Here is a 27,094-nt window from a genome sequence, read left to right on the forward strand (position 1 = left end):
TATTTCCAAATGACAATCCTCTACCCTCAAGAGGGCAAGCTTCAGAACCTGACTCAATAGTTAGGATTCTAAGTAACTCAGGCTTTTTGACTGTCCTCTGATGACGTCATGTGAGGAGGAATTCTTGGCAAACAGAAAATCAGAGAGACCCCCCTCCTCCTTGTCAAACCCTAAACTAATGTATTAGTTCTGCTCTATAAGCAGAGGGTGAGGGGAGTCTGGTGGCTCAGTTGGCTAAGCAGCTGCCTTCGGCTCAGGTCATGATCCTGGGGTCCTGGGATTGAACCCCACATCAGGCTCTACATGGGGAGCTTGCTTCTTCCTCTCCCTTTTCCTCTCGCCCTCCTTGTGCTCTGTCTCTGTCAAATAAATCAATAAAATCTTAACAAAAATAAGCAGGGACACCTGGGTGGCTCAGAGGTTGAATATCTGCCTTCGGCTCAGGGCGTGATCTCGGAGTCTGGGGATCGAGTCCCGTATTGGGCTCCCAGCGCGGAGCCTGCTTCTCCCTCTGCCTGTGTCTCTGCCTCTCTCTCTCTCTCTCTCTCTGTGTCTCTCATGAATAAATAAAATCTTTTTAAAAAATAAAGAGGGTGAAATGTTTAGGACTCTAAGATAATAGGCAAATGTTTTAAAACTAAGTCGCTTTTAATTATGACTCAAGATAATATTAAATTAACTATTAGGCTTTAGAAATGCTGGTTTATCAGTCCTCTGTTGACAAGACTTGTTTGTTCTTATCAAAATCTGAAGTAGTGAAATGTCTCTTATTTTAGGCAGTGCAGGCAATGACAGGCTCATTCATAGTCAAACTTCTTGCATGTGAAATTCTTTGAGCACTAAGTGGATTGCCTTTCTCATTTTTCCAAAGCAATTGACAGTAGACATATGAACTACAACTTAACTTTCTCATTTGCGGCACTGAGAGGTGGGCTACCCATGTCCTCTACTAGAAATATCACAGGCTAGGAAGCACGTGTAATTTCTCATATCATTGAACAAAAGGTAAAAGCTTCAAAGAACAGATTACCTTCATCTGCATCCTTTGCTTGTACTTCAGCTATTCAAAAACTGTTAAATCCAAGGAAACCAGGGTGGTTCTGACATTGGAGCGAGCAGCTCTTGGTCTCGGGGTTGTGAGTTCGAGTCACCTGTTGGGCGTAGGGATTACTTCTTAAAAACCCGCTTAAATGCTAATAGGATTCATAAACTATAATAATAATTTCACATAATAACAATAATGAAAAATATTATATGAATTTAACTCTATGTCTTCCGCAACAACCCATGTTTCCAGAAAACTAGTCTTCAAGGGTGTATTCTGTATCAATGTATGTCTTTCTTTGATAAAAATGAATACTCATGGGGACACCTGGGTGGCTCAGTGGTTGAGCATCTGCCTTCAGCTCAGGTCGTGATCTCGAGGTCATGGAATCGGGTCTTGCACTGGAGTCCCCGCAGGGAACCTGCTTTTCCCTCTGCCTATGTCTCTGCCTCTGTGTGTGTGTCTCTCGTGAATAAATACATAAACTCTTTTTTAAAAATGGGTACTCATGTTATTTTAAAAATTGTCAGCAAAACGGATGGCTTGCTCCTGTGCAGGAAAGATGTAACATAGCAGGTCCATCTAATATTTTTTTGGCCTGAGTACAAAGGTGGCCTCTGCCTGGCATCTGGGAACTTGGATTCTCAGATCTAATAAGAATGTGCCTAAATTGTACCTAAACTGTATAAAAATATGGTTTATGCTGAACACCTGCTTTCCTTCTGTGAGTCTGGAATTTTTGTATGTGCTAGGCAGATGGTGCTTACATGACCAGGCCCCAGTAAAAATCCCGAGTGCTGCGTGCTGAGCTTTCCTGGCAGACAATATTTGTGTAGTCACAACTCATGGCTGGAGGAATTAAGTGTGCCCTCTGGCTCCAAAGGGAGAGGGCTTTTGGAAGCTTGCACCTGGTTTTTCTGGGCTTTGCCACATGTACCTTTTCCCTTGACTGACTCTGCTTTGTAAACCTTTGCTGTAATAAATCTAAGCCATGAGTATAACTATATGATTCCTCCTAGCGAATAACCTAATCTGGGTGGTCATGGAGACCCCTGACACAGCCCCATATTTGATCACAAGGTGGCTATCTTGTATTTAAAATCACCAAAAACTAACTTATAGTCATAGTTTGTAATATTTAATCAAATTGATTTTATGTAGAAGGTCAGTTAAGAAAGAAAAACTCTTTTTTTTAAGATTTTATTTATTTATTCATGAGAGACACAGAGGCAGAGGGAGAAGCAGCCTCCATGCAGGGAGCCCTATGAGGGACTTGATCCTGGGACCCCAGGATCATGCCTTGAGTCAAAGGCAGACACTTAACTGCTGAGCCACCCAGGTGTCCCATAAGCATTGTTTTTTTTTTTTTTTAAGATTTTATTTATTTATCATGAGAGACACAGAGAGAGAGAGAGAGACAGAGACACAGGCAGAGGGAGAAGCAGGCTCCATGCAGGGAGCCTGAAGTGGGACTCGATCCTGGGTCTCCAAGACCACGCCCTGGGCTGAAGGCGGCGCTAAACCGCTGAGCCACCTGAGCTGCCCAGAAAAACTCTTTAAGCTTGGCTAAGGCACTGTCATTTTGAAAAATGATGCTAATCTATAAATATTACAAGAATTAGTTTTCCTGATCACTATTATATAGTAATAGTAATGGTCTTAGGTGGCACACCATACATGAAATGTCTGAAAAAAATATGATTTCTGTCTTAGTCTAAAATATTAATTAAAGAGATCTATAAGAAGTATAATGAACTGTATTCTAAAAGCTGGCCTATGTCTGAAAAATCTGGTATACACATATCTTTGACCTTTTTGGAACTAGAGATGTACTTCCTACTGAATGACTCAGAAGGGAAGGTGTTTTGGGTGATCTAATAAACCTATTATTTACAATTCTGATCTTATGTTGACTTCTACACTTGGAAAGCATATTATTAATGATTGACATGCTTTATTAGTCCTATATAAATGTCAACGGCAAAATCCAGGCTCAGTGTCTGTTCCATCTGGGATTTCTAGGAGTAATGGTTCCACCCCTCGCTGGTAAGAATGCAGCATGAATTTAATCATCTACAATGAAGTAGAGCAAATTTTCAGAGATTCATTATCAGTTGGCCTTCTATTCAATAAGGAGAATGGGTCAATCAATAACCCATCAAGAAGGTTATTTCTCCATGCCTGCGTGAAACAACAATGACTTGTCCAGTGATCATCGAACCCTTCAACCATAAACATGGTCACATGACCATATTTATCTCCCTCCTCTCAAAAAAAAAAAGAGAATAATATTGGATTTAGATAGTTTATGTTCCTCAGGGAAGGTCACTCTATAGATTGGAAGAACTTGAGAAAGAAGTAAATTGAATGAAAATGCTGAGACTCGGAAACTGACATCAGGGGGCACAATTTAGCCATAATCTCCTTTCTGGAGGTGGGACTTTACTGGATAACAGGAATAGCAGAACTGCTTGTTTCAAGGCTACACGTGATGTTTGAGATCAGTTCAGGAACCCTGCGAAGAAGAATAAGAATTTATTTATTTCCAGGCAGCCCAGGTGGCTCAGCGGTTTGGCGCCTGCCTTCGGCCCAGGGTGTGTGATCCTGGAGACCCAGGATCGAGTCCCACATCGGGCTCCCTGCATGGAGCCTGCTTCTCCCTCTGCCTGTGTCTGTGCCTCTCTCTCTCTCTGTGTCTCTCTCATGAATAAATAAAGAAAATCTTAAAAAAAAAGAATTTATTTATTTCCATTTATTTTTAAAGAATTTATTTATTTATTTGAGGGAGAGAGAGAGAGAGAAAGAGTATGAAAGCAAGCACCAGTGGGGGGTGGAGACTGGGGGGTGGAGGAAGGAGCAGAGGGAGAAGCAGACTCCCCACTGAGCAGGGAGCTCTACCCAGGGCTTGATCCCAGGGACACGGGGCTCCATCCCAGGACCCTGAGATCATGACCTGAGCCGAAGGCAGATGCTTAACCAACTGAGCCACTCAGGTGCCTCAGAAGAAGAATTTAAAACATCCCAAGCTCAAAGGCTACATTTTCTTTCCCTCTAGAGTCCCAGGAGAGAAAAAAATTACAGAGGTAGGCTGAATGTTGGCCTACTGAGCAATGGAAGAGAGTTTCTGAAGTTTCCTTCAGCAATGGAGCAAAGTCATGCTCTGTGGCCACACCCACCTAAAGAGGAAAATGGCATCAAGAGTTGGGGGCAATTTGGCTCAACTTGCAAGAAAGGTGTAATGTTTGAGAGTTTCTCCTCATTCTCAGGGCACTTTCTATGATCTATCCTGAACACAGCATACTCATTGAATGCTCCCAGTCTTATGTTGCAATGACGTGAATTATATCCCAAGAAGGAAGAAGGGAGCAGAAATACCATCTGTTGGCTGAGGTCCCTGTCATCCTGAGGGAAGATGAATTTGGTCATCTAGAGAGTAAGGAGCAACAGCACCTTAGGAAATTATCCAAAAATTTCCACCACAGTCCCCATGTCACACTTTAGGTGTGAGTCTACCCCAGGCTGAAAAGAACACCCTGCAGGATAGGGTAACTGGCAGCCTCAGGTATCTTATTGGATCAGACCTTGGCTTGGCATCTTCTTTCCTCCAGGGCTGCCTTTGGCTTATCAGCATCTGATTTCAGTGGCCTCTTTTGGTCTCTTGTTTTGCCTTTCTGTCACAACTTCATCACTGAAGAGTAGTGAGACAGTGGAAAGACAGTATCAACCCCTTTCCAGAAGTTTCTTACCTCGCTGGCTTCTAAAACGGAGAATGAAGCTCACCAAGAGGGCAATGAGCCCTAGCACAAAGCCTCCGACTCCAGCCAGCATCTTGCTCCAGGCAGAATCAGATGTACCCCTGGGGAACAGAAGTCAGGGTGAGTCTCACCTCCACCTGCCACAACCTCAAGGCCCTGTTTGACACCTGGAGCCTGATCGAATCTACCAGAGAGAGAAAAGAAAGGGGATAAGGCCAAGCTTGGAGGCACTATGGAAAAGGGGTAGAGGCAGAAGGCATTCTAAAGTTCTGGGCCTCAGAGTGATGACTTCTACAGGAGGCAAATGCGAGTTTTAGATCAGCCTATTAAGTCCAAACTTAAGAGACCAAAGGGAGAGGTGTTGTCATGTCTGGGGGCCAGTCATGAAGGTGACTGCCTTTCTGAGTTGTAGTTATTTGACAAAGAGAGATTCTTTAGACTCCCCCAGAGCAGGATAAATGTACGGGAGAATTGCCAGACCTTCACTGTTCCCAGCCAAGACCACAGTTGGGTGGATGAGGAACAACACGGGGTAGTATAGTTGTAGTATAGTGTAGTGACACAAGACAAAATGAGCAGACCTCAGAGCCTGGAGTCTGGAGGGGCAGCAGGGAGTAACTCACTCCATTCCACAGTGACGGGACCGTCCGGGCTGGGGTGCTCTACTTGGCAGGTGTAGATGTCTCCCTGCTGAGGGGTCATTTCCAACATCACCAGGATCTGGAAGGTCCAGTCTCCATTATGGATCAAATCGGTGGATAAACCCCTGCTGTTTCCTCCTGTCCATTCAAGAACCAGCGGACTTGAATGTGGCCTGTATAGAAATCTGACACGTGGCAGACAAGCAGGTTGTGATGCTGCAGGCGTCCCTTCTTGGAGGGGGAGACGTTCACTTTAGGCTGGACTAGGAGGGAAAGAGAATCTTGTTATGACAGCTGAGATGGCCAGAGCAGTGCATTTAGCTGTTTTCTTGTCACATTGACTTCTCAGATGTTAAAGATGAGTCCTATCACCTATGAAGCTACTTAGCGGGAGAAGATGGGCAACACAGTAGGAAAAATGGAATGAAACATTCCAACGTTCTAAGAATGACCTTGTAAATGACCAGTAAAGAAAGAGCAAAGAAGAACATTAGAGGGCCAGAGGCCGTGCTCTATAACATTTTTGCCAGAAATGTAAGTGACAGTAACTAATATTCTTTGAGCAGAAATCTTGAACCAGCTATGGGAGCTCCCTGAATTTACATGTTCTCATCTAGGTCAAAAGGATGTGTAATCCTGAGAGATACTATCTTGGAATCCGAATATATTCAGCCTATAGATTTCCTTTGACCTAGCAGTCTGATCCTCTCCTTAAAAAAAGAGAAGAAATGGAGTAGCTTGATTTGTTCTTCATTTTAACCTAAGTGTTTCCTGGCTTCCTCTGGGGCGCGGGGAGGGGGGTGCTGGGGCGCTCCTCTCCTCTGCTGCCCAAGCCGCGCCCTCTCCTCCCAGAGTGTCTCCTTCACACCCGCCCTGTCACCTCTGCGCTGCAGCGTGAAACCCTGGTCCAGGTCGAAGATGTGCTTGCACGCTGCGGCCACGGCGCTCTCAGTGCCAGGAACTCCCTCTGGACGTTCCAGTTCCTGGCAGTTACTCGGCCCAGCTCGGACACGGCCGCGAACACCCCCGCCGCGCCGTCCAATTGCGCGAAGAGCTGTGTGTGTAGATGATTGCTCTAGGAAGCGGGGCGTCCCGTGGAGCTCGTGGAGCTCGTGGAGCTCGTAGCAGGTGCTCCGCCTCTGGTAGACAGTAAAGCTCAGTGGGGAGTAAACTATGAGGTTAACATAAGAATATAGAGGAGAATATAATAATGAATATGGGGCTGAGGAAGCCTTTTCTTCTTCCTTTTTTTAAAAAAATATTTTATTTATTTATTCATGAGAGACACACACACACATACACACACACACACACAAACACAGAGAGAGAGAGAGGCAGAGACACAGGCAGAGGGAGAAGCAGGCTCCCCGTGAGGAACCCAATGCAGGACTCGATCCCAGGACGCCAGGATCACAACCCGAGCCCAAGGCAAACGCTCAACCACTGAGCCACCCAGGCGTCCCGTGGAAGCATTTCTTTCTTTCTTTCTTTCTTTCTTTCTTTCTTTCTTTCTTTCTTTCTTTCTTTCTTTCTTTTTTTAAGATTTTATTTATTTATTCATAGACACAGAGAGAGAGGCAGAGACACAGACAGAGGGAGAAGCAGGCTCCATGCAGGGAGCCCGATGTGGGACTCGATCCAGGGTCTCCAGGATCACGCCCTAGGCTGCAAGCTGCGCCAACCGGTGGCCAACCGCTGCGCCAACCGCTGCGCCACCAGGGCTGACCCCGTGGAAGCATTTCTTAAGCAAACATAAATCACAAGGCAAAAAGATAATGAAATAAATTACATTAAAATCCAATGCTTCTATTATACAAAGGGCCCCACTAAGGAGTTAATAGACAAGGACTAGATATACACAAGCAATGTCTAGAATTGACATGGGATTAGTATCTAAAATATATAAGCAACTCCTAAGAAACAAGCAAAATAAAAAGACTGATAGAGAAGTGGGTAAGGAGTAGGAATGGGAACTTATAGGAGTAGAAACCTGCAAGGCAGACTGCAGCTCACCAGTGGAAAGAGAATTGCAAATTCAGAAAGAAATGAGCCAGATCTATTAGACTCAAAACACTCTTAGTTTGTACTGGTGCCTGGGGGGGGGGATGGAGAAAGCACCGCCCTCACCCCGGCCCGCCTCCAAGGTCAGAATAGCACCCAGAAGACACTTGGTTACATTGGAGATGTGTGCCATAGACCCAGCACCCCGTAACTTGTTAGACATTGAATGTTCACCTGGGTCCGAAACAGGACAGGTAGGGGCTGCTGCTGGCTGTGGCATTATTTGGAGGAGTTGGCAGAAATCAGTTGGTGTGATCATCCCTGGGACAGCAAACCTAAGCTGTTGTCGATGTGCACCATGGAATTTTTTTTAAAGGTATTATTTATTTATTTAGAGAGAAAGCATGAACAGGGGGAGGACACAGGGGGAGGGAGAGAGAATCCCAGACAGACTCTGCTAAGCATGGAGCTGGCGCCAGGCTGGATCTCACGTCCCTGAGATCATGACCTGAGCTGAAATCGAGAGTCTGGCCACTCAAAGGACTCGGCCACCCAGGTGCCCAAGCACCATGGAATATCATCTCACCATTAGAAGAAATCAAAATGATTGTACTCTTCTCTCCTTTGTCAGATCTTAAAAGCTTTATACTGAGGGACAAAAAAAAAAAAAGAAAACAATATACTTTATAACATTGTGTAGGAATGTTAAAAATATAAGCATGCAAGAAATACATATTTTGAAAGCATGTATAGGAACAAAACTATGTAGGAAACCCATTAGAATGGGGGATACATTCTCTGTGTGTTTTAGAATCTTATCACAATGTGATAACTCAGGCAGTGTGATTTTTTCCTTGTCTCCTGTCCTACTCTTTACACTTGAACATTTTAAAGTAAGTTAATCTTTTAATCATACTTGTATAACAGCACCTAATCTAAGCCTTAGTAAATACTTATGAGTCAGAGAATGAGCAGAGAGTTGATTTTGTTTTTTAAAATATGTTTCCATGGGCAGCCCTGGTGGCTCAGCGGCTTAGTGCCGCCTTTGGCCCAGGGCATGATCCCAGAGACTCGGGATCGAGTCCCACCTCGGGCTCCCTGCATGGAGCCTGCTTCTCCCTCTGCCTGTGTCTCTGCCTCTCTCTCTGTCTCTCATGAATAAATAAATAAAATCTTAAAAAACCCAAACAAAATATGTTTCCAGCTTTATTGACATGTATTTGATAATAAAAAATCATATATATATTTAAGGTGTAAAAACTGATGGTCTGATATATGTGTACATTGTGAAATATTCACAAGGCAATCGACATATTCATCATCTCATACAGTTACCAATTGCCTTTCTCTCTCTTTTTTTATGTTGTGAACTGCTAAGATTTACCCTCTTAAATTTCAAGTATACAATATTGTCAACTATAGTCGCATTGCTGTACACAGTTCTCAAGAACTTTTTCATTTTGCATAACTGAAATATAGTACTCCTTGAAAAATATCTCCCCATCTTCACCTCCCCCAGCCCCCAGTAACCATTTCTATGAATTTCACATATCTTACTTAAGACCATGCAGGGATCCCTGGGTGACGCAGCGGTTTAGCGCCTGCCTTTGGCCCAGGGCGCGGGCGCGATCCTGGAGACCCAGGATCGAATCCCACGTCGGGCTCCCGGTGCATGGAGCCTGCTTCTCCCTCTGTCTATGTCTCTGCCTCTCTCTCTTTCTCTCTCTCTGTGTGTTTGTGTGACTATCATAAATAAATAAAAATAAAAAATTAAAAAAAAAGACCATGCAGTATTTGTTTTTCTACAGCTGGCTAATTTCACTGAGCATAATGTCTTACAGGTTCATCCATGTTGTTGCAAATGGCTGAAGAGTATTGCATGGTGTATATATACATGATATTTTCTTTATTCATTCATTTATCCTTGGACATTTAAGTTGTGCCCATATATTGGCTATGAGAATAATACTGAAATGAGCATGGAAGTACAGATATCTCTTCAAAATCCAGATTTCATTTCTCTTGGATATATACCCAGAAGTGAGATTGCTGGATTATATGGTAGTTCTATTTTTAATTTATTTTTTATTTTTTATTTTTTTTCTATTTTTAATTTTTTGAGGAACCTCCATACTGTTTTCCATAGTAGCTGTGCCTGCTTACATCCCCACCAGCGGTGTATTGGGTTCTCTTTTCTTCACATCCTAGCATCATTAATCTTCTGTCTTTTGGTATTAACCATTCTAACAGGTGTGAGATGATGTCTCATTGTGGCTTTAACTTGTATTTCCCTGATAATTAGTAAAGTTGAGCACTTTTTCATATACATGTTGGCCAACCGTATGTCTTCTTTGGAGAAATGTCTATTCAGCTCCTTTGCTGTTTTTTTTTTAAAATCGGTTTTTTGTTTGTTTTTCTATTGAGTTACATGAGCTCCTATATTTTGAATATTAACCTCTTATCAGACACATGATTTGCAAATATTTTCTCCCATTCCATAGGTTGCTCTTTCACTATATTAATTGTTTCTTTTCCTGTGCAAAACTTTTTAGCTTAATGCAATTTGTCTGTTTTTGCTTGTTGTCTGTGCTTTTGATGTCGTTTCCATAAAAATCATCACTCAGACCAGTGTTAAGAGGGTTTTCCTCTATGTTTTCTTCCAGGGGTTTTATAATTTTGGATTTTACATTTAAGTTTTTAATCAATTTTGAGTTGATTTTTACATATGGTATGAGATAAGAGTCCTATTCTATTATTTTGCATGTGGATATCCAATTTTCTCAATATCATTTATTGAAGACTATATTTTCCCTATTGTATGTTCTTGGGACTCTTTAAAAAAAGATTTTATTTGTTTATCTGAGAGACAGAACATGAGCAGAGGGAGAAGCAGACTCTCCACGGAGCAGGGAGCCCAATGCAGGGCTTGATCCCAGGACCCTGGGATCATGACCCTGAGCCAAAGGCAGACGCTTCACCAACTGAGCCACCCCAGTGCCCCTGTTCTTGGTACTCTTGTTGAGTATCAGTTGACTGTAGATGTGTGGATTTATTTTTGGGCTTTCTATTATATTCCACTTGTTCTCCATATGCCTGCATTTATGCCAGTGTCATACTGTTTTGATCACTGTAGCATTGTAATATATTTTGAAATCAGGAAATGTGATGCTTTGTTCTTCTTGCTTAGGATTGTTTTGATCATCCAGGGTCTTTTGTGATTCCATATGAATTTTAGAGTTGTCTTGCTCTATTTCCATAAAGAATACCATTGGGACTTTGAAAAGGACGGCATGGAACCTCTAGATAACTTTGGGTAGTATGAACATTCCTCTAGTCCATGAACATGGATGTCTTTTCATTTATCTGTGTCTTCTTTGATTTCTTTTACCAGTGTTTTATAACTTCCAGTGTACAAATCTTTCACGTCTTTGGTTAAGTTTATTCCTGAGTATTTTATACTTTTGTTGCTATTGTGAGTGTGATTGTTTTCTTAGCTTCTATTTGGATAGCTCATCAGAAAGGTGACTGATGTTTTTATTTTGATTTCATATCCTGCAACTTTACTGGATTTGTTGATAAGTTCTAATAGTTTTTTTGTCGAGTCTTCAGGGTTTTTTGTCTATACAAGCATGTTATCTACAAACAGGGATCATTCTACTTCTCATTTTCTGATTTGGATATATTTTATGTCTTTTTCTTGCCTAATTGCTCTGGCTAGGACTTCCATAATTATGCTGAAAAGAAGAGCCAAGAGTGGGCATCCTTGGCTTGAACCAGATCTTGGAAAGCTCTCTGTTTTCCCCCATTGATAAGATGGGCTGTGGGCTTTTCATATATGACCTTTATTGTGTTGAGGCTAAGTTCCCTCTATACTTATTTTGCTGAGAGTTTAATCATGAATGGATGTCAAATGCTTTTTCTGTGTCTATTGAGACAATGATGTATTGTTTTTCCCTTTCATCTTGTTAATGTGGTATATTGCATTGATTGATTTGCTTATGTTCAACTATTTTTGCATCCCAGGGATAAATCCCACTTAGTCATGGTGTATAATTCCTTTAATATGCTGTTGAATTTGGTTTGCTTGTACTCTTTTGAGAATCTTGAATATATATTCCTTATGGACATTAGCCTGCAGTTTTCTTTTCTAAGGTTGTCTTTGTTTGATTTTGTTATCAGGGTAGTGCTGGCCAGCAAAGAATTGATTATAAATTGCTAGCTGCCTGGAATCTAATGAGGAGTCCAAATTGTCTGTTGAAGGAGTCTTTAAATTAAAGCTTCTCTATGTGATTTAAAGTGTGTCATAAATGGAAAATCCAGAATGAATTTATCACACAACTCCCCAGACCACAGAAATGAGGGCAATGCTGCACAGTGGCAGAAGTGAAGGATGTTTGAAGAGTATGTCAACACAAGGCTCATCTCACCATTTCAGAGTTGAGCTCAGGGAGTTAGATTATGCGGAGACAGAGAAACACAAAGGATAGAGCCCTGGTTTATTCTGAATGGCTCAAATGGACTGCCTTTTGAGGCACAATATTAATGCTTCAAAAGAAGCTTTTATTAACTTAATACTGAGTTTATTAACTTAATAGTTTCTTTCCATTTCTTCTTTCACCTGGGAAAGGGAGACAGAAGAAATGGAGTAAACAAAAAATTAAATCCATAGGTGTCTTCCGCTGCCCAGGTGTGTGATAGGATAGAGTCTTAGGGCTTAAATGCCAGGATGGTAAATGTCATGAACAAAGGATGTTTCAAGCAGTTGTTAGAGCTATAGATCTGTTTCATCCATGAGTTGGATGCTTCCTTTCTCCACAATTTTCTTCATAACCCAATAGTCGCTAGTATTTTCTCAACAATTTCGGTATCACCAGGCCCTATTAAGCCAGCTTCTCCCTATTGTCTCTTTTTAATGCAGCTCTATTGGAAGTTGAAGAAATCATGAGGAGTTGGAGGCATAGGAGGGAAGTGGAGGAATGTGCCCAACCCATGGGTCCAATTTCCTGAACTCCACATTTCTCTCAGTGGAATGAGTTCCTCAGCATCAAAACTGCAGAGAGCTCCTGGTTCATCTGCTCCCTCCCTACAGCAGTCTCTCTCACAAGGCAATGAGGCTCCATTCATTCCTCTTAAATCTGAACCCACAGGCTTCTCCATCTCACCACATCCCTCCCACCACCCACCACACTTCTCATTATGCACTCCAAAGGAGATCCCAGCCCTGATTTCCAAGGTACTCATATCAGCATTCACCACTGCCTCTGCTCCCCAGAACAGTGTTGCCTTTCTTCTCACCTCCTGTGGGACACTGTCCCTTCTCACCAGCTACTTCCACAGTTCCTCTGGCCACCTAGAACTCTCGCTTCTCCATTTCTTTTCTCATGGCAGGCACAAGCACACAGCTGAGCTGCCCTGCCCAACTCTCTGCCCATCTGAGTCATAAATGTCCAAAATTTTCCCTTTACCACTTGAGAAATGGGTACACTGGGTTGGAGTTTGAACAGATGAATTTGGGAGTTTCAAATGCTATTATTCCTGGAAATTGAGGACAGAGCCCAAGAATACCTGATTCTCAGGAGGAAGCGGGGCTAGCTTTCTACGTGGGAATAAGGAAAGTCTGGGAAATTTTAACATAAATGAATTCACTGTTCTATCACAAATGGTCTTCTCAGTGGTAAATTGGAATAGAAGAGGCCATCTCCTGTTTTTCACCTCTCTTCTGGCCCTGTCCTGATGTGCCCTGATCCAATTCCTGATGTGAGGGACAGTCAGCTGCAACTGGTGTCCTGTTCTCTTAATCAAAGCTGGTCCTCATCACCCTCCTTTGCTGCTCTGGCCATCACTGGTTCCTCACTGGTTCCAGTGAGGGTTCCTGCCTGGTTCTATGCAAGGGGCCCCTACCTGGAGCACTGATTCTACAGAGTTATCTTCAGTTCTTGGACAATGCAGGCTAACCATAATTTCCCCTTTCTGATTTTTGATGGGTGTTGAAATGTCATTTTGATGACCCCTTTGTGAGAACCTTGTCCCTCCAAAATCACTTCAGAGCGCCTGGTACCATTGTCCCCATCACAGGCACACCCTGATCTTCTTTTCTTTCTGGTGAGAATAGTAGTCCTTGCACGATGTCAGGGCCCCAAATTCTTTCTCAGACTTTCTCTTTTCCCACATGGAAAACCCCCTAAGTTCATTCCCCTGAATTGGATCCTTTAAGAGCAGCAGCTCTGCACTTACCTGGCGTGTCTTTGCTCTGAATCTGAAGCGTGTCTTTGCTCTCTGAAAGGGGAGCTCAGCATCACCAAGGACATCATGAGAGCTGCCATCCCTGGGACCCCAGTGATCACCATCCTGGAGCCTGGGAAAGGCTCTCACTCCATGGACGCCGCTCCTAATGTATCAGAGACAGTAAGCCTGGACAGCCTTCTATATCCCCTGGGTGTGGTCAAATTTTTAAAGAAGGAACCAAATTGTCACCAGAGAAGTTTGTTGTAAAGCACATGATTCTTTAAGGTGTTAAGATTCACTGAAGATGGTACAAGGAAAGGGATCCTCATTTTGAGCAACCCGGCGAGTCATAAGCCTTGATTGTCTTATATATTTTCCTCCGTAGGAACAGATCTCAAGGAATGCCATTCCCCCTCCACAGTGACTGCCATCCCCCTTGCACAGACATATTTTGGGACAGAGCAAGTCCTAAGCAGTGTGTTAATGATTTAAGGAGATTGGACTGTCTGTTCCAGAACTCAGAATTAGTCCTGGTACTTGTAAAAGCAGTCATGCAATATGTGTGGTGTGTCACTTTTCCTCTCAGGGATTCTGTAGACCTCAGAGTAGAAAGGATATGGACTGAAGTCTCAGGGTTTTAATACCAGATAAGGCATGGAAGTAGGTGTACAACATAACACAAATTACGTGTCCTTTCTGGGCCACAGTTTCTTCATTTTTGAAACAGATGGTAAGCACCTGCACATCAGTAATTCTGTGAAGGTGAAATGGAAGCATCCACATAGAATGCTTTAGAAATGTTCAGGTCTGAGAGTTTTGAGTAGATCAATGAAGTTATCAAGAACCATCCTTTTTTTTTTAATTCAACATCTGTACATATTTTTGCTAACTTTTAAACACCAAATAGTCCTAACAAACTATACAGAGAGTTCCTGAAATTAGGTAAGTTTACTCCCCCAGAACATACAACCTAAGAAAGACAATAATAAACGAATATAATTTTGAACAAATATATTAAGTACTTAAATAAAGTGTTATGAATTGAATAAAAGCACATAAAATTAGGGACACCTGGGTGGCTCAGCGGTTGAGCGTCTGCCTTCGGCTCGGTATGATCCTGGAGACCCGGCATCGAGTCCCACATCGGGCTCCCTGCATGGAGCCTGCTTCTCCCTCTGCCTGTGTCTCTGCCTTTCTCTGTGTGCCTCTCGTGAATAAATAAAATCTTTTTAAAAAAGCATATAAAATTATTTAATTTAGGTTTTCTATGAGGTACAGGTATGCATTATTGCAAAGTGGTCAGGCACAGGTTTAGGAAGCCCCTTTCTGCTACTACCAGACTTTTAAAAAAAAAAATCCATTGTGACTTATTTGCTCTCTGTAGAATGAAGATTATTATGTCATTGGTTTATTGGGAAATCTAATTGGGATGATACTCAGAATTTGTGACTCTCTTAAAAGAAAGCCTGTACAGAGTAAAGAATCAAGAAATGTTAATTATTATAATGCAGGATTACTTTGGAACACAAGAAATTCTTTTTCCAAGGAATGTATTAGTTAACCAACAATATAAATTCTATAATTTTAGCAATAAATACCAGTGGAACTTTCTGCAGTTCCACACCCCTTTAGTGTAGTTTCAAAACCTCTGTAATAAAACAGCATATCAGAGAAAGATCTACCATCAGAATTAACGTAAAATGATTAAGGAGGGTGCCTGGGTGGCTCAGTAGGCTAAATGTCTGCCTTCGGCTCAGGTCTTGATCCCAAGGTCCTTGGATAGAGCCCCGAAACAGGCTCCCTGCTCAGTGGGGAGCCTGCTTCTTCCTCTCCCTCTGCTTCTCCCCCTGCTTGTGCTCTCTGTCAAATGAATAAATAAAATCTTTTAAAAACCCAACAAAATGCAACCTTTAATTAAAAAAAAAAAAAAAAAGATTCAGTGCCTCGCTGGCTCAGTCGGTAGAGCATGTGACTCTTGATCTCAAGCTTGTGAATTTGAGCCCATTCCCACATTGGGAATGGAGCCTACTGAAAAAACAACCAAGCAACAAACAACAGGAAGATGTAAATAAAAGAGACTTATATCACCAAGTTCTGTATAAGAAGAAATAAAAGAGTAATAATTAGAAATGAAATGATGAAGTGTTTTTTGCCATCTGTTTATTTGCCTGGGAACATCAAAGAATTCCTGTAAAATTACCAAAGGTATAAAATGGTAAATATAGTATCATTTGATAACAAATGAATTCCAACATAATACTAAGAATAAACATGAAGGGGCACCTAGGTGGCTCAAGTGGATTAAGGGTCCAACTCTTGATTTCAGCTTAGGTCATGATCTCAGGAGTGTGAGTTTGAGCCCCTAAATTGGGCTCCATGTTCAGCTGATGAGTCTGCTGTGATTGTCTCCATCTGCCTCCCCCCTCCTATTATGTGTGCACCCACATTCTCTCTCTCTCTCTCTCTCAAATTAATCTTAAAAAAAAAAGAATCAAGAAAGTTATCCATTCAGAGAAGTTACTACTCAAAAAAATACAAGATCAACTACAATGCCTATTTCAAAACAATCTCATTAAGAGGAAGATGATTTAATTTTTTAAATTTTATGTAGGCTCCATGCCCAACGTGGGGTTTGAACTCATGACTCTGAGATTAAGAGTCACATGCTCCACCAACAGAGTCAGCCAGGAGAGGAGAAAGATGGTTACAATGTCTCTGTTGTAGTTTTTCTTCCTCTTATTCCCAAATCCCACACAAGTTTCTGGGCCATGTCAGTCCTGACAGCTCTCCCACCTCCTCTTCCAGCGGTTCTATAATTTTCTTTCCCAATCAGAGATGCCCCTTCCTTCTAACAGTGTCTGGTTGGCTGAGCCCCATTGAGCTGTTTCACATCCACACCTTCTCCCTCCACGGGATGGGGAAATGAGCCCTGGACTCAGAGCTCCTCTCTGCACTGCTCTGCCTCTTTCTCTCCTCGCTGCCCGGCTCGCAGTGGCCTGCAGATGCACCTGGAAGACATAAGGAGCCAGATCCAGGTTATGATCTTGCAAGCCATCGCCCTGGCTGCCCTGCTGAGCCCCCATGGAACTGGGGCCATTAGGGTGAGTGTTCTGGTGGGGACTAGAAGGATATTTGTAGCCCGCAGGTACTGTTTTTCTCTCCTGTCTCTCTTCTTTCTTCTTTTTTCTCTTGTGTGAGGTCTTTTGCTTTTTGTTTTTCTGATGATAGTAAGAACCACCATGTATTGGACACTGACCGAGTGCCCAATCTCATTTCACTTTACAATGGTCTTTTCAGGAGGCTATTTGTTATTCTCATTCTTGAAATGAAAAGACTGAAACCTGGAGAGATGTCTCAGGAACCTCACGTCACAGTGCCAATGTGCGAAGAGTCATGGCTCTGTATTCTCTGGAGAGTGTCTGTCTCTGTCGCTCTTAGGTTTCAGAGGTAAACTTCTTGCAATTGGAGTCTGCAATGCCTGTTTTTTACTTTCTCATGCTTCATTTGGTCCTCAGCCCTCTGCCTTATCCCTTCTGTCTCCTCACATCTCTAATCCTGCTCTCAGTGTGGACACTAGTGGCATCCTTACATCCACAACCAATGGTCACTTCTCTCTGTATACCTTACCTGTGTCACTAGTAATATTTGCAACATGACCACTTCCTCCTTCTTGGAATTTTACTCTTGTTATTTGTCTTTGAGGAACATACTTCCTTCTTGTTTTCTTCCTACTTGTTAGTCCTCCCTCTTTCAATGTCTTAAAAAAAAAGACACCCAATGTGGGGCTCGAACTCACAATTCCGAGATCAAGAGTCCTGTGCTCTTCTGACTGAGTCAGTCAGGTGCCCCTAGCATCCTTTTTTAAAAAAAATGTCAACGTTTGCTGGAGTGCAGGACCACACACTCTGACCCTGCTATGATGACTTTATATACTTCTTGGGGGACCCAATCCAAGTTTATTATTTCACTTACTATGAGGACTCCTAGTCTATGTCACTAGCCCAGTCTAGCCTGGCATCCATCCGTTATTTCAACTGCTCTCAAACTGACTCTGCTTTATCCCCCAGAAATTCAAACTATTTATGTCCCCAAAAGAACATTTTATCTTCTCTCACTTCATTGTCCTTCATTACTTTTTCCATCACTGATGCCACAATTCTCCACATTGCCTGGGTATTCTGGGTTCCTTCATATCCCTACTTCTACCATGGCACTAACTGATGTCTGTGGCTTCTCATCTCTTCACTGCTACTCAAGCCCATCCTCTCTTCTCCTTACCCCAGGTTACTGCCCTATCCACACCCTCATCACTTGCCACTGGCCTACTGAAGCATCCTACTGGTCTCTTTGCAAAAAGCCTCTTCCAATCCATCTTCCCTAACAGCTGCCACCTTCAAGTACAAATCTGATCATGTTAGCTATCCTCTTGATTGAGATCCTTTAATGATTTTCCCCGGAGCCACTGTTCAAATTCAAACACCTGCAATTAGCACACAAAGCAGGTCCCAGCGTGGCTCCTCCACATCCTCTCAGCTCTAGTCAAATCCAAGGATTCTCAGTCCTCCAGAAAGTCCCATGGCTATCTGCTCCTACGTCCCCTGCTAGAGATGCCACCTCCTTCTTTTTCTGCACTGCTAACGTCATATAAAGAACATCTCTAGGAAGCCTTACTTCAATCTCATTTTAATTCTCTCCTTTTGGTCCCAGATAGCATCTGTGTACACCTTATGATAACGCGGTAGCGATAAAATCACATGTATACTAATTGTCTTTTCTTTGTCCTCTTGTTCTTTGGATTTTAAGTAGCTTGAGGACAAGGACCATGTCTTCTGAGTTATATCGCGAGTGCCAGGAGAATGAAAGTTCACAATAAAGGGTTTTTTGATTGAATGAAAATGAACATCTGTAAGCATATAATTTGCTTCACAATGCACAGGCCTTTAGTTTTAAGAATTCGCAAAAACCATAAAAATGAGATACCATGAGGTGAACAAGCTACATAGGTATAGCCAAGTCTATACTCAGGTTTTTTTCTTTTTTCTTTTTCTCTCATCTTTTCTGTAGGCGAGTGATTTTCTAGCCACTGTATTCAGTGGAAGTCCCCAAGCATTTGTGTGAGACAATGAATCCTGTTAGTAGAATATCCAAGGAGAGGGTAGGTTCTGCATGTGTTAGAGCTGCAGGGCGAATCTGATTCAGTAGAGTTACTTCCTTTCCTTTTCTCAGCCCCAAACTCCCTCATTTTTATTGTTTTACTGTAATACTAATAGGTTTTTTTCTGTTGTCAATCTTTTGCTCCTTCTTACACGTCAGTAAAACTAAGATTCTATCCCATAGGCATTTTGAACGCAACATTTATTTCCAGTGGTAACTACCTTTAAAAACACAAAGTAACAAAAAATTGTGAATGTTGTGTGAAGGATAATACTTTAAAATTTAATATGCTTTAAATGAAGGTGTTGTGGGCAAAATTACATAATCCACCATTTTTATTCTAAGGCTAAAAAAGTAACTGGAAGTCTATAAATGGCACCAAGACTGGGGACATCTTTTCATTTCTTTCACAATTAAAAAAAAACTTCCACTCTGAAAGATTTTTATTCCACTCTTCCCTCTCTCCCAACCCACTATGTGGCTTTATCACTCATTTTATATGTTTGGTCCCACAAGGATTCTGAGATATTGTGCATGTGGGTGGGGAGGATGATTCAATCCTTGCTTCTACCAGGAGTTGTGCTACCTTGGGCTGGTTACTTAACCTCTGGAGCTGCCTAATATGCAAAAGAATGCTTTACATGGAGGTGTGAAGATGCAAAGAATAAATTAAACATGTAGTAAGTCCTCCATAAATATTACCTTATTATTGGGTTCAGTGTGATTATTATTGTACTGGAGTGATGGATGCCTAAGTTTTCAGGAACAAGGGAAACAACCTGAATTTTCAATAAGTCATTTCTCTCATTGTTTCTTCCCATTTCTTTTCTTTTATTTTGCTTTTCTCAGTTTCTGTGTTATTCGTCCATGTTATTCCTGTTCTGTTGACGTTCCTGCATAATCACCTGTTCTCCAATCTTGCTGCTTCTTCTCCATGCAGAGGGCCATGTGTCAAGGTATGTCTGGTTTGCCCAGACACACAGACCTTCTGGGGAGTATGTGTTTGAGTTTGATGAGGATGAACAGTTCTATGTGGACCTGGATAAGAAGGAGACTGTCTGGTGTCTGCCAGGGTTTATTCACGCCTTCGACTTTGATGCTTGGAGGGGTATTGCTAACATCATCATGGCAAAGAAGAACTTGAACACCCTGATCCAACAGTCCAACCACACTAGGGTCACAAATGGTACTGCTTCCTCTTGCTCAGTTCTCTACCACCCAGTTGCAGAGATGGGAGAGCCCCTCTAATGAATAGAGAATGGGAGGCTCAGGAAACTCTCCTCATGAATGAGCAATATTCAGTCCACAAAGCTGGGTGCTTAAGTCATTAAAGGAGGAATTTTCTTCTCACTCAAGAACAAGGTTGGGCTGGAGGAGGCCAGTCGGGAGCATAAGAAGCTATGAGTTTGATGTGGGAGGCATGGGTGGGGGTGGTGGGCATGAAAGAGGTGGCCCCTAACCTGGAGAATACAGGGGCTAGGATGGTGGGGACCTTTGAGATTTAGCCAAAGGCAGCAGACTTACCAGGTCCTGCCCCTTCTCAGAGCCACCTGAGGTGACCATGTTTCCCAAGGAGCCTGTGGAGCTAGGACAGCCCAACACCCTCATTTGCCACGTGGACAAGTTCTTCCCACCTGTGCTCAATGTCACATGGCTGCACAATGGGCAGATGGTCACTGAAGGTGTAGCTGAGACCATCTTCCTGCCCAGCACCGAATTTAGATTCCACAAGTTCCACTACCTGACCTTCCTTCCCACGGCTGAAGACGGCTATGTCAAGGTTTTTTTTGTTGTTGTTGTTTTGTTTTTTTAATTTTATTCATGAGAGTGTGAGAGGCACAGACACAGGCAGAGGGAGAAGCAGGCTCCATGCAGGGAGCCAGACGTGGGACTTGATCCCGGGTCTCCAGGATCACACCCTGGGCCAAAGGCAGCGCCAAATTGCTGAGCCATCCGGGCTGCCCTGAAGACGTCTATCACTGCAAGGTGGAGCACTGGGGCCTGGACCAGCCACTCCTTCGGCATTGGGGTATGGAACTCCCGCCCTTTGCCCACGCTCTCCTGACAACCATCTTCATTTCCAGGATCCATCTCTCTGCAGCATCTGCTTTCCTTAATCTCGTGTGTTTTATTGTCACTTTATCCAAACCTCACTGGTGATCTCATGGTTTCTAACCCTTCATACCCCTACATCTGAAGCCACCTCCTGCCCTCTCCACCTTCTAACTCTTTCCTTTGTGCCCCAGAGGCCCAGGAGCTGATCCAGGTGCCTAAGACGAGGGAGACTGTGGTCTGTGCCCTGGGCCTGGTAGCAGGCATGGCAGGTATCATCACTGGCGCCATTGTCCTGAAGACCAGGAGGCCTGAAAGCATTGCCAGAGGCCCCCGGGAGTCATCCCAGAGCTAGTACTAAGGACACAGTGCAAAGGAAGAGACAGCATGGTACGGGTGGTAGATGAGAAAGAGAAGAACTTCCACATGGGTTCTTGAGCACTTTGCATTTCAAAATCACCGAACTAGAGGAAAACAATACAATTATAATGAACATCAGTTGAGGTGCTTACTATTTACCAGGCACCATTCTATACATTTCTTAGGTGTTGGACTGGCTGAGAGACAGGGGCACCCAAAATGGCGGACATCTCAAATTGGGTCAAAATGGCTCATCTTCCCGCCAAAGCGGTCATGACCACCACATCATCTCCAGTAAATCGAAGCCTAGATGAGAAACTGAAACTTTCCATCCAGGACTTTCCAGCCAGGGACCCACCCCCCATTGTCTGTACTATCCCACCCCCAGTCAATCACCTAGGGACACGGTGTTCCCTTGCCTAATTTGGCAAGGGACCCATCCGGATCCAGACCCGGAACCAATAAGGATTAAAAACCCCCACACTCCCCAACCCCAGAGCGACTTCCCTGACTCAGGCCACCTCTCCAAGTCACGGAACCTCCCCCCGGGAGCGCTCCCCATTAAAGCACTCTCAAACCTACTGCCTGGCTCTGCCGTTTCATTTTTCCGCCATTCATTTGGAAAAAACTAAAATTAGGTATTCACTTACTTATTTTTGGAAGTTGGTACCATTCTTTCCCCATGATACAGAGGGGGAAGCAGACATGAAGAAGAGTGAAGGAATCTGTCCAAGGCCACACAACTTGAAAGGCAGAGTCTGGATTTGAACTCAGGTATTGGGGCTCCAGAGGCTCAGTCTTATCTAATATGCAGCCATTTTATCTCTCCCTGACAATCTTCATAATCTTGGTTTTCTTCAACAGAAGAAACTATGACAACATAGTGATGTCTAGAACCTCCAATATTAAACATTTATAATTATAAAAGATATCCTACCTTTTGCAAAGGGAATGCATTTAATTTCTCCATAAATATATTTGCTATAGGTTTTTGGTTTATAATCTTTACCATGTGGTAAAATTGATCAAATTGTTTATGTAATTATTGAATTCAGTTGAAATTAATATGAATGTTCTTTTTTGGTTTACTGATTTCTAGGGTCATATTATTGATTTTCTTACCTTGAAACTTCACTGCATTCCTAGGTATTTTGTGGTCCCAGCCTAATGATGGTGATGCAATCAGCTAGGAATGCCTGGGGGTACTCACCTGGCTCCCTATTATTTGTGGTGAGCTCCCACAGACACTTCTCAGACAGGAGCCAATGTTAGGGCCCAACTGGCCCTTGTGGTTCTTATGACTGCAGTTCATTCCTTAGCAACAACCATCAGGGAACTTTGAAATAAACAAGATTTATTAATTTATTACCCACAGGCCTGGGGGGTACAGGGCAAGCCCAGAGCTACACAGTGAAGTTGTGAGGGGCAGGAGAGACCTCGGGATCTGCCATTATTGGGGTTGAGGAAGAGGTGCCTCGGAATTCATGAGGTCACTCTTTATTGGTGAATTTAAAACATAAGAGCTGGAATTAAAAGCATAGGAAGGGAAAAGCAGGGTCACTCAAAGGGTCTGTTATCTAGGTCACCCAAGGCTTTCTAAAAGGGGAACTGCGTCAGGGCAGGGTGCAGCCTGACTCTTTATCTAGTTGTATATCAGGCAATATGTATCTTTTGATAGATATCTTTGAAATGAATACCTCAGCAATCAAAAGCTTAATGTCAGGCACTTACATTACAATAAAATAAGCTAACGGTCAGGCTCTCACACTATCCTCGTAGTAATCTTATTAGATTGAAATGAATCATGCTTGTAATACGTTGTTGGATTCAGTGACATGACTGACATTAATCTATATCCTTAGCTGGCTCTGAAAATAAAGATGCACCAGCCTCATAAGATGATTTGGAAGGTTTTTGTTCCTCTCTGTGTTCTAAAATGACATGTATAAGAGAAGAATGACTTGTATTTGAAATGTCCTAGCTGCCACATTAGGACAGGGGCTGTTGGGAAGGTGTTCTTTGCTTCCCAAGCTGGTGTCTTTGATGCTTATGACTCTCTTTTTTTTTTTTAAGATTTTATTTATTTATTCATGAAAGACACACAGAGAGAGGCAGAGACACAGGCAGAGGGAGAAGCAGGCTCCATGCAGGGAGCCCGACGTGGAACTCGATCCCGGGTCTCCAGGATCACACCCCTGAAGGCGGCACTAAACCACTGGGCCACCAGGGCTGCTCCTGCTCTTAGTTTTTGAGGATATGTTAAAATCTGCAGTTTAATTTTAAGATTTTCAATTGTTAGAGTTCTTCTCTGCATATTTCTGTCATTTGTTGCTCTTGTATTTTAAGGTTTTATTTTCAGGGGGATATATGTTCGTGTTCATTATAGTTTCTTGCTCTAGTTTTTTCACTTGCCTTTAATTTTTTTTTTTTTTGGCAGATGTGAAATTTGTTATGTCAGTTATCTTTGCTTACCTGCCTCAAATCTCTTTTTCCATTATTTGGTTTTCAACCTTTTGATATTCATTTATGCTATCTGATTTTATTAGACTGTGTTGAAGATATAACCTGAGAGTCACTTCTTTTTAATTAATTGTTTAGCTCATTTGATTTATTGCAAGTATTATTAGATTAAAAATGTACTATCATATTAAAATGCTTTATTTAATATACTTTATTCTTGTTCATTTTTCTCATCTCTCAGTTCCTAAAGGCTAGGCCAAATTCTGTTACTTTAACAGTTGTATTTTCTTTCTTTTTTTTTTTTTTTTTTTTTTTTTGTTTTTTTTAACAGTTGTATTTTCTAATTATACTCATAAAATAGCTTAATGCTCTTAATTACTTTGATTAAAAAACACTGATAGATCCCTCTATTTATCCTGCCCTGCAAAAAGAGACAAGAACTTTGTAATACTTTAATTTCTCATATTATCACTACCTAGCACCTCCATTATGTTAATACTAACTACATTTTTAGTTTTGGTTTGTTTTAAAGCTATTTTTTTAAAGCTATTTTTTAAAAAGATTTTATTTATTCATGAGAGAGAGAGAGGGAGAGAGAGAGAGGCAGAGGGAGAAGCAGGCTCCATGCAGGGAACCCAACGTGGGACTTGATCCCGCATCTCCAAGGTCAGGCCCTGGGCTGAAGGTGGCGCTAAACCGCTGAGCCACCGGGGCTGCCGGAGTTTTGGTTTGTTTTATTTTTTTTTTTTTAATTTATTTATGATAGAGAGAGAGAGAGAGAGGCAGAGACACAGGCAGAGGGAGAAGCAGGCTCCATGCACCGGGAGCCCGACGTGGGATTCGATCCCGGGTCTCCAGGATCGCGCCCTGGGCCAAAGGCAGGCGCCAAACCGCTGAGCCACCCAGGGATCCCCTTTGGTTTGTTTTAAATACATTTTTCTTATTTAAAAAAATTCAGCCTCTGCTTTTTAATATTTTTTAAATTCAGCCTCTGCTTCAGCCTCTATTAAGTTTAATAATAAACTTAAAAAATTATTTGATCTTTCTTTTATTCCACATCTCTCTTAGATGTGCCTCTGTTTTTTTGGGGGGTGCTTTTCAAAAAATTTTTTAGAAGTGGTTTTTTGAATAGTAAAGCATCTAAGGTTGAAATGTTTGAGACTATTCATGTTGTATTAAAATGACCATTTGTTGTGGTATACATTTTGGGATTGAAAGTTCTTTTTCTTCAATTCTATGCAAGTAACATCCCATTGGCATTAAGTGCTGCTGTTGATAGGAATGATGCCAGTTTGATTGTTTTTTTCTAGATGGATCTGCTCTTGTTCTTTTATAGGTGGAACTGCTCTCTCTGCAAGTGTTGAGAATTTTCTTTTTGTCTTTGACATTCTTACAATTTTCTTATAATGCATCTAGACATGTGTGCTTTTTAAAGAGAGATGTTTTTTAAAAATTGATCAATGCACTATGTCAGTCATTCCATCTTTCTTTAAAGCCTAGCAATCTATTCTTTGTTTCAGACATTTCATCTCCTTTTACTATTTTCCCCACTTTCTAGGTATCTAATTATCAAGATGTCAGGATGTCAGTTTTGATCCTTTATATCTTATCATTTTTCTTTTGTTTAATCTTTAATTGTTTAATCTTTCGTATACTGCCCTTGAGAGCATTTCTCAGTCTGAGCTCTTGTTTATTAATTATTCTTCAGTTGCAGGAGTCCCACTACTTTCATCTAAATATTCTTTATTCCAACCATTATTAAAGCTCATTATTTCTACTTGATTCATTGGTTTCTAGTTTTTGCCTCAAATTACCAATATCCTTCTTTGCCTCTCCTTTTAAACCATTTTACTGTGAACTAGCAGACATATGTAAGAAATACACAAAACATTAATGTACAGCCAATGATTATCAAGTGAACACCCATGTAACTAGTACGTAGGTCAAGGAAAAGAACATTGCTAACACCCCAGAGGCCCTCTTTAGGGATAATTTGTAAACCTTTTAGGAGCTAGAAGCTCCTTTTACCCACAAGACCTAGCATACTTCCTTACACATAGTAGGTTCTCAATACATGTGTCTAGCATAAGTGAGTAATATATCATTTATTTAATGTCTACTTATGGAATACTTTCTACCTCCAAAGATTCCAACTCTTTTGAAATTATCCATGTGATTTGCTTTGGATAATGAAATGTGAGAAGTGATTCATTATTTCCAAGAGGGATCATTAAGAGCCATTGTATGATTCAGTAGGGTCCTTCACTCTGCTTGGGAAATTATGGGAACAGGTGTCAAAGATCTGTCAGCCTTGCTCCCTGAGTAACTATAATTAGCAGAGCTATCTTGCTGACACACTGGACATGCAACATGAGTGAAAGCTAGACATCACACGATTTGTGCATCAGTACCTCCTATCTTATTTTTATTATATAAAATGCAAGAGGGTTCCTGGATGGCTCAGTTGGTTGAGTGTCTGACTCTTGATCTCAGCTCAGATCTTGATCTCAGGGTTATGAGTTCAAGCCTACACTGGCTCCATGCCCAGCACAGAGTCTACTTAAAAAAATGCAAGAAAGAAAAGTGTTCAAAGAAACTTCAAAGAAGCAGAGAGGCAGGAGTGTTAGAAGAATAGTTCATCACCTAACCAAGGGAGCAGAAATTTCAGGAAGGAGTTAGTAATTAATGATGTTATATGTTTATAATCTGGCAACTAAGGTAAATATCCACCGGGCCAGTACTGAAGAGTTATTGGTGCCCCTTTAAAGAGCAGCTTTATATACTGTGCCTAATTCCTACCTCCGTTGACTCTCATCATCTAGCTGCTGGGCCTCACTGTCTCAGGAGTTTCAGAGCACTGTGGAGAGCAGGAGAGCAAAATGACATCTCCTTAGGGTGCCCTTGGACTTCTTACTGATTCTTCTCTGGGAGTAGCAACATCTGCTGGGAAGACCAGCTCCTGAGGACCCAGTGAAAGAAAAAAAGAGGCAGGTGTAAAGGGTTAGAGCGTGTAATGCTAACCCAAGAGTCCCAACCCCACTGTTTTTATCCTACTGCAGGTGACAACCCATATGTGACAGAAGAGGACAGAGGGGAATCCCCAGCATCAGATCTATTTTAAAGCTCCAGTGCCTTTGAATCTCTGTGCTCCTCAACACCAATGATTGATGTCCCCAAAGACCTCTCCAATTCCTTCCTGTCTGTGATCCTACTAGTACTTAGCACCTGCAAAGGGCCTGATACATAGGAGGTACTTAATAAATGTTGAAATTTGATGTATGGTCACAATTTGGTCCCCACACTGGATGGTCTATAGGCCCTGGTTTCTTCTGTGACTCCTCTCTACAGAGTATCCTTTCTGAGTAATCCCAAGGACCAATAAATACCATGTGTGCTAGACA

The 27,094-nt window shown here is 42.1% G+C and overlaps 2 protein-coding genes across 2 annotated transcripts in view; one reads left to right on the plus strand and one right to left on the minus strand.

The window, feature by feature from the left end:
- Positions 1 to 4,719: 4,719 nt before the first annotated feature.
- LOC121486869 (HLA class II histocompatibility antigen, DP beta 1 chain) overlaps positions 4,720 to 27,094 on the minus strand; it is a 40,293-nt gene continuing 17,918 nt past the window's right edge. Inside the window, 7 exon segments of the mRNA XM_041748249.1 lie at positions 4,720 to 4,733; positions 4,792 to 4,901; positions 5,420 to 5,561; positions 5,564 to 5,704; positions 6,322 to 6,396; positions 6,399 to 6,510; positions 6,512 to 6,612. Coding sequence (XP_041604183.1) covers positions 4,720 to 4,733; positions 4,792 to 4,901; positions 5,420 to 5,561; positions 5,564 to 5,704; positions 6,322 to 6,396; positions 6,399 to 6,510; positions 6,512 to 6,612 — 695 coding nt within the window.
- Positions 16,636 to 21,228, plus strand: LOC121471845 (RLA class II histocompatibility antigen, DP alpha-1 chain). Its single transcript, XM_041722708.1, has 5 exons — positions 16,636 to 16,774; positions 19,764 to 20,007; positions 20,366 to 20,596; positions 20,800 to 20,850; positions 21,068 to 21,228. Exons 1-5 carry the CDS (start codon positions 16,670 to 16,672, stop codon positions 21,226 to 21,228), a joined length of 792 nt encoding a protein of 263 aa, XP_041578642.1. The 5' UTR covers positions 16,636 to 16,669.

This window comes from Vulpes lagopus, chromosome 1 (assembly GCF_018345385.1).
Source record: "Vulpes lagopus strain Blue_001 chromosome 1, ASM1834538v1, whole genome shotgun sequence".
Taxonomy (NCBI): Eukaryota; Metazoa; Chordata; class Mammalia; order Carnivora; family Canidae; genus Vulpes; species Vulpes lagopus.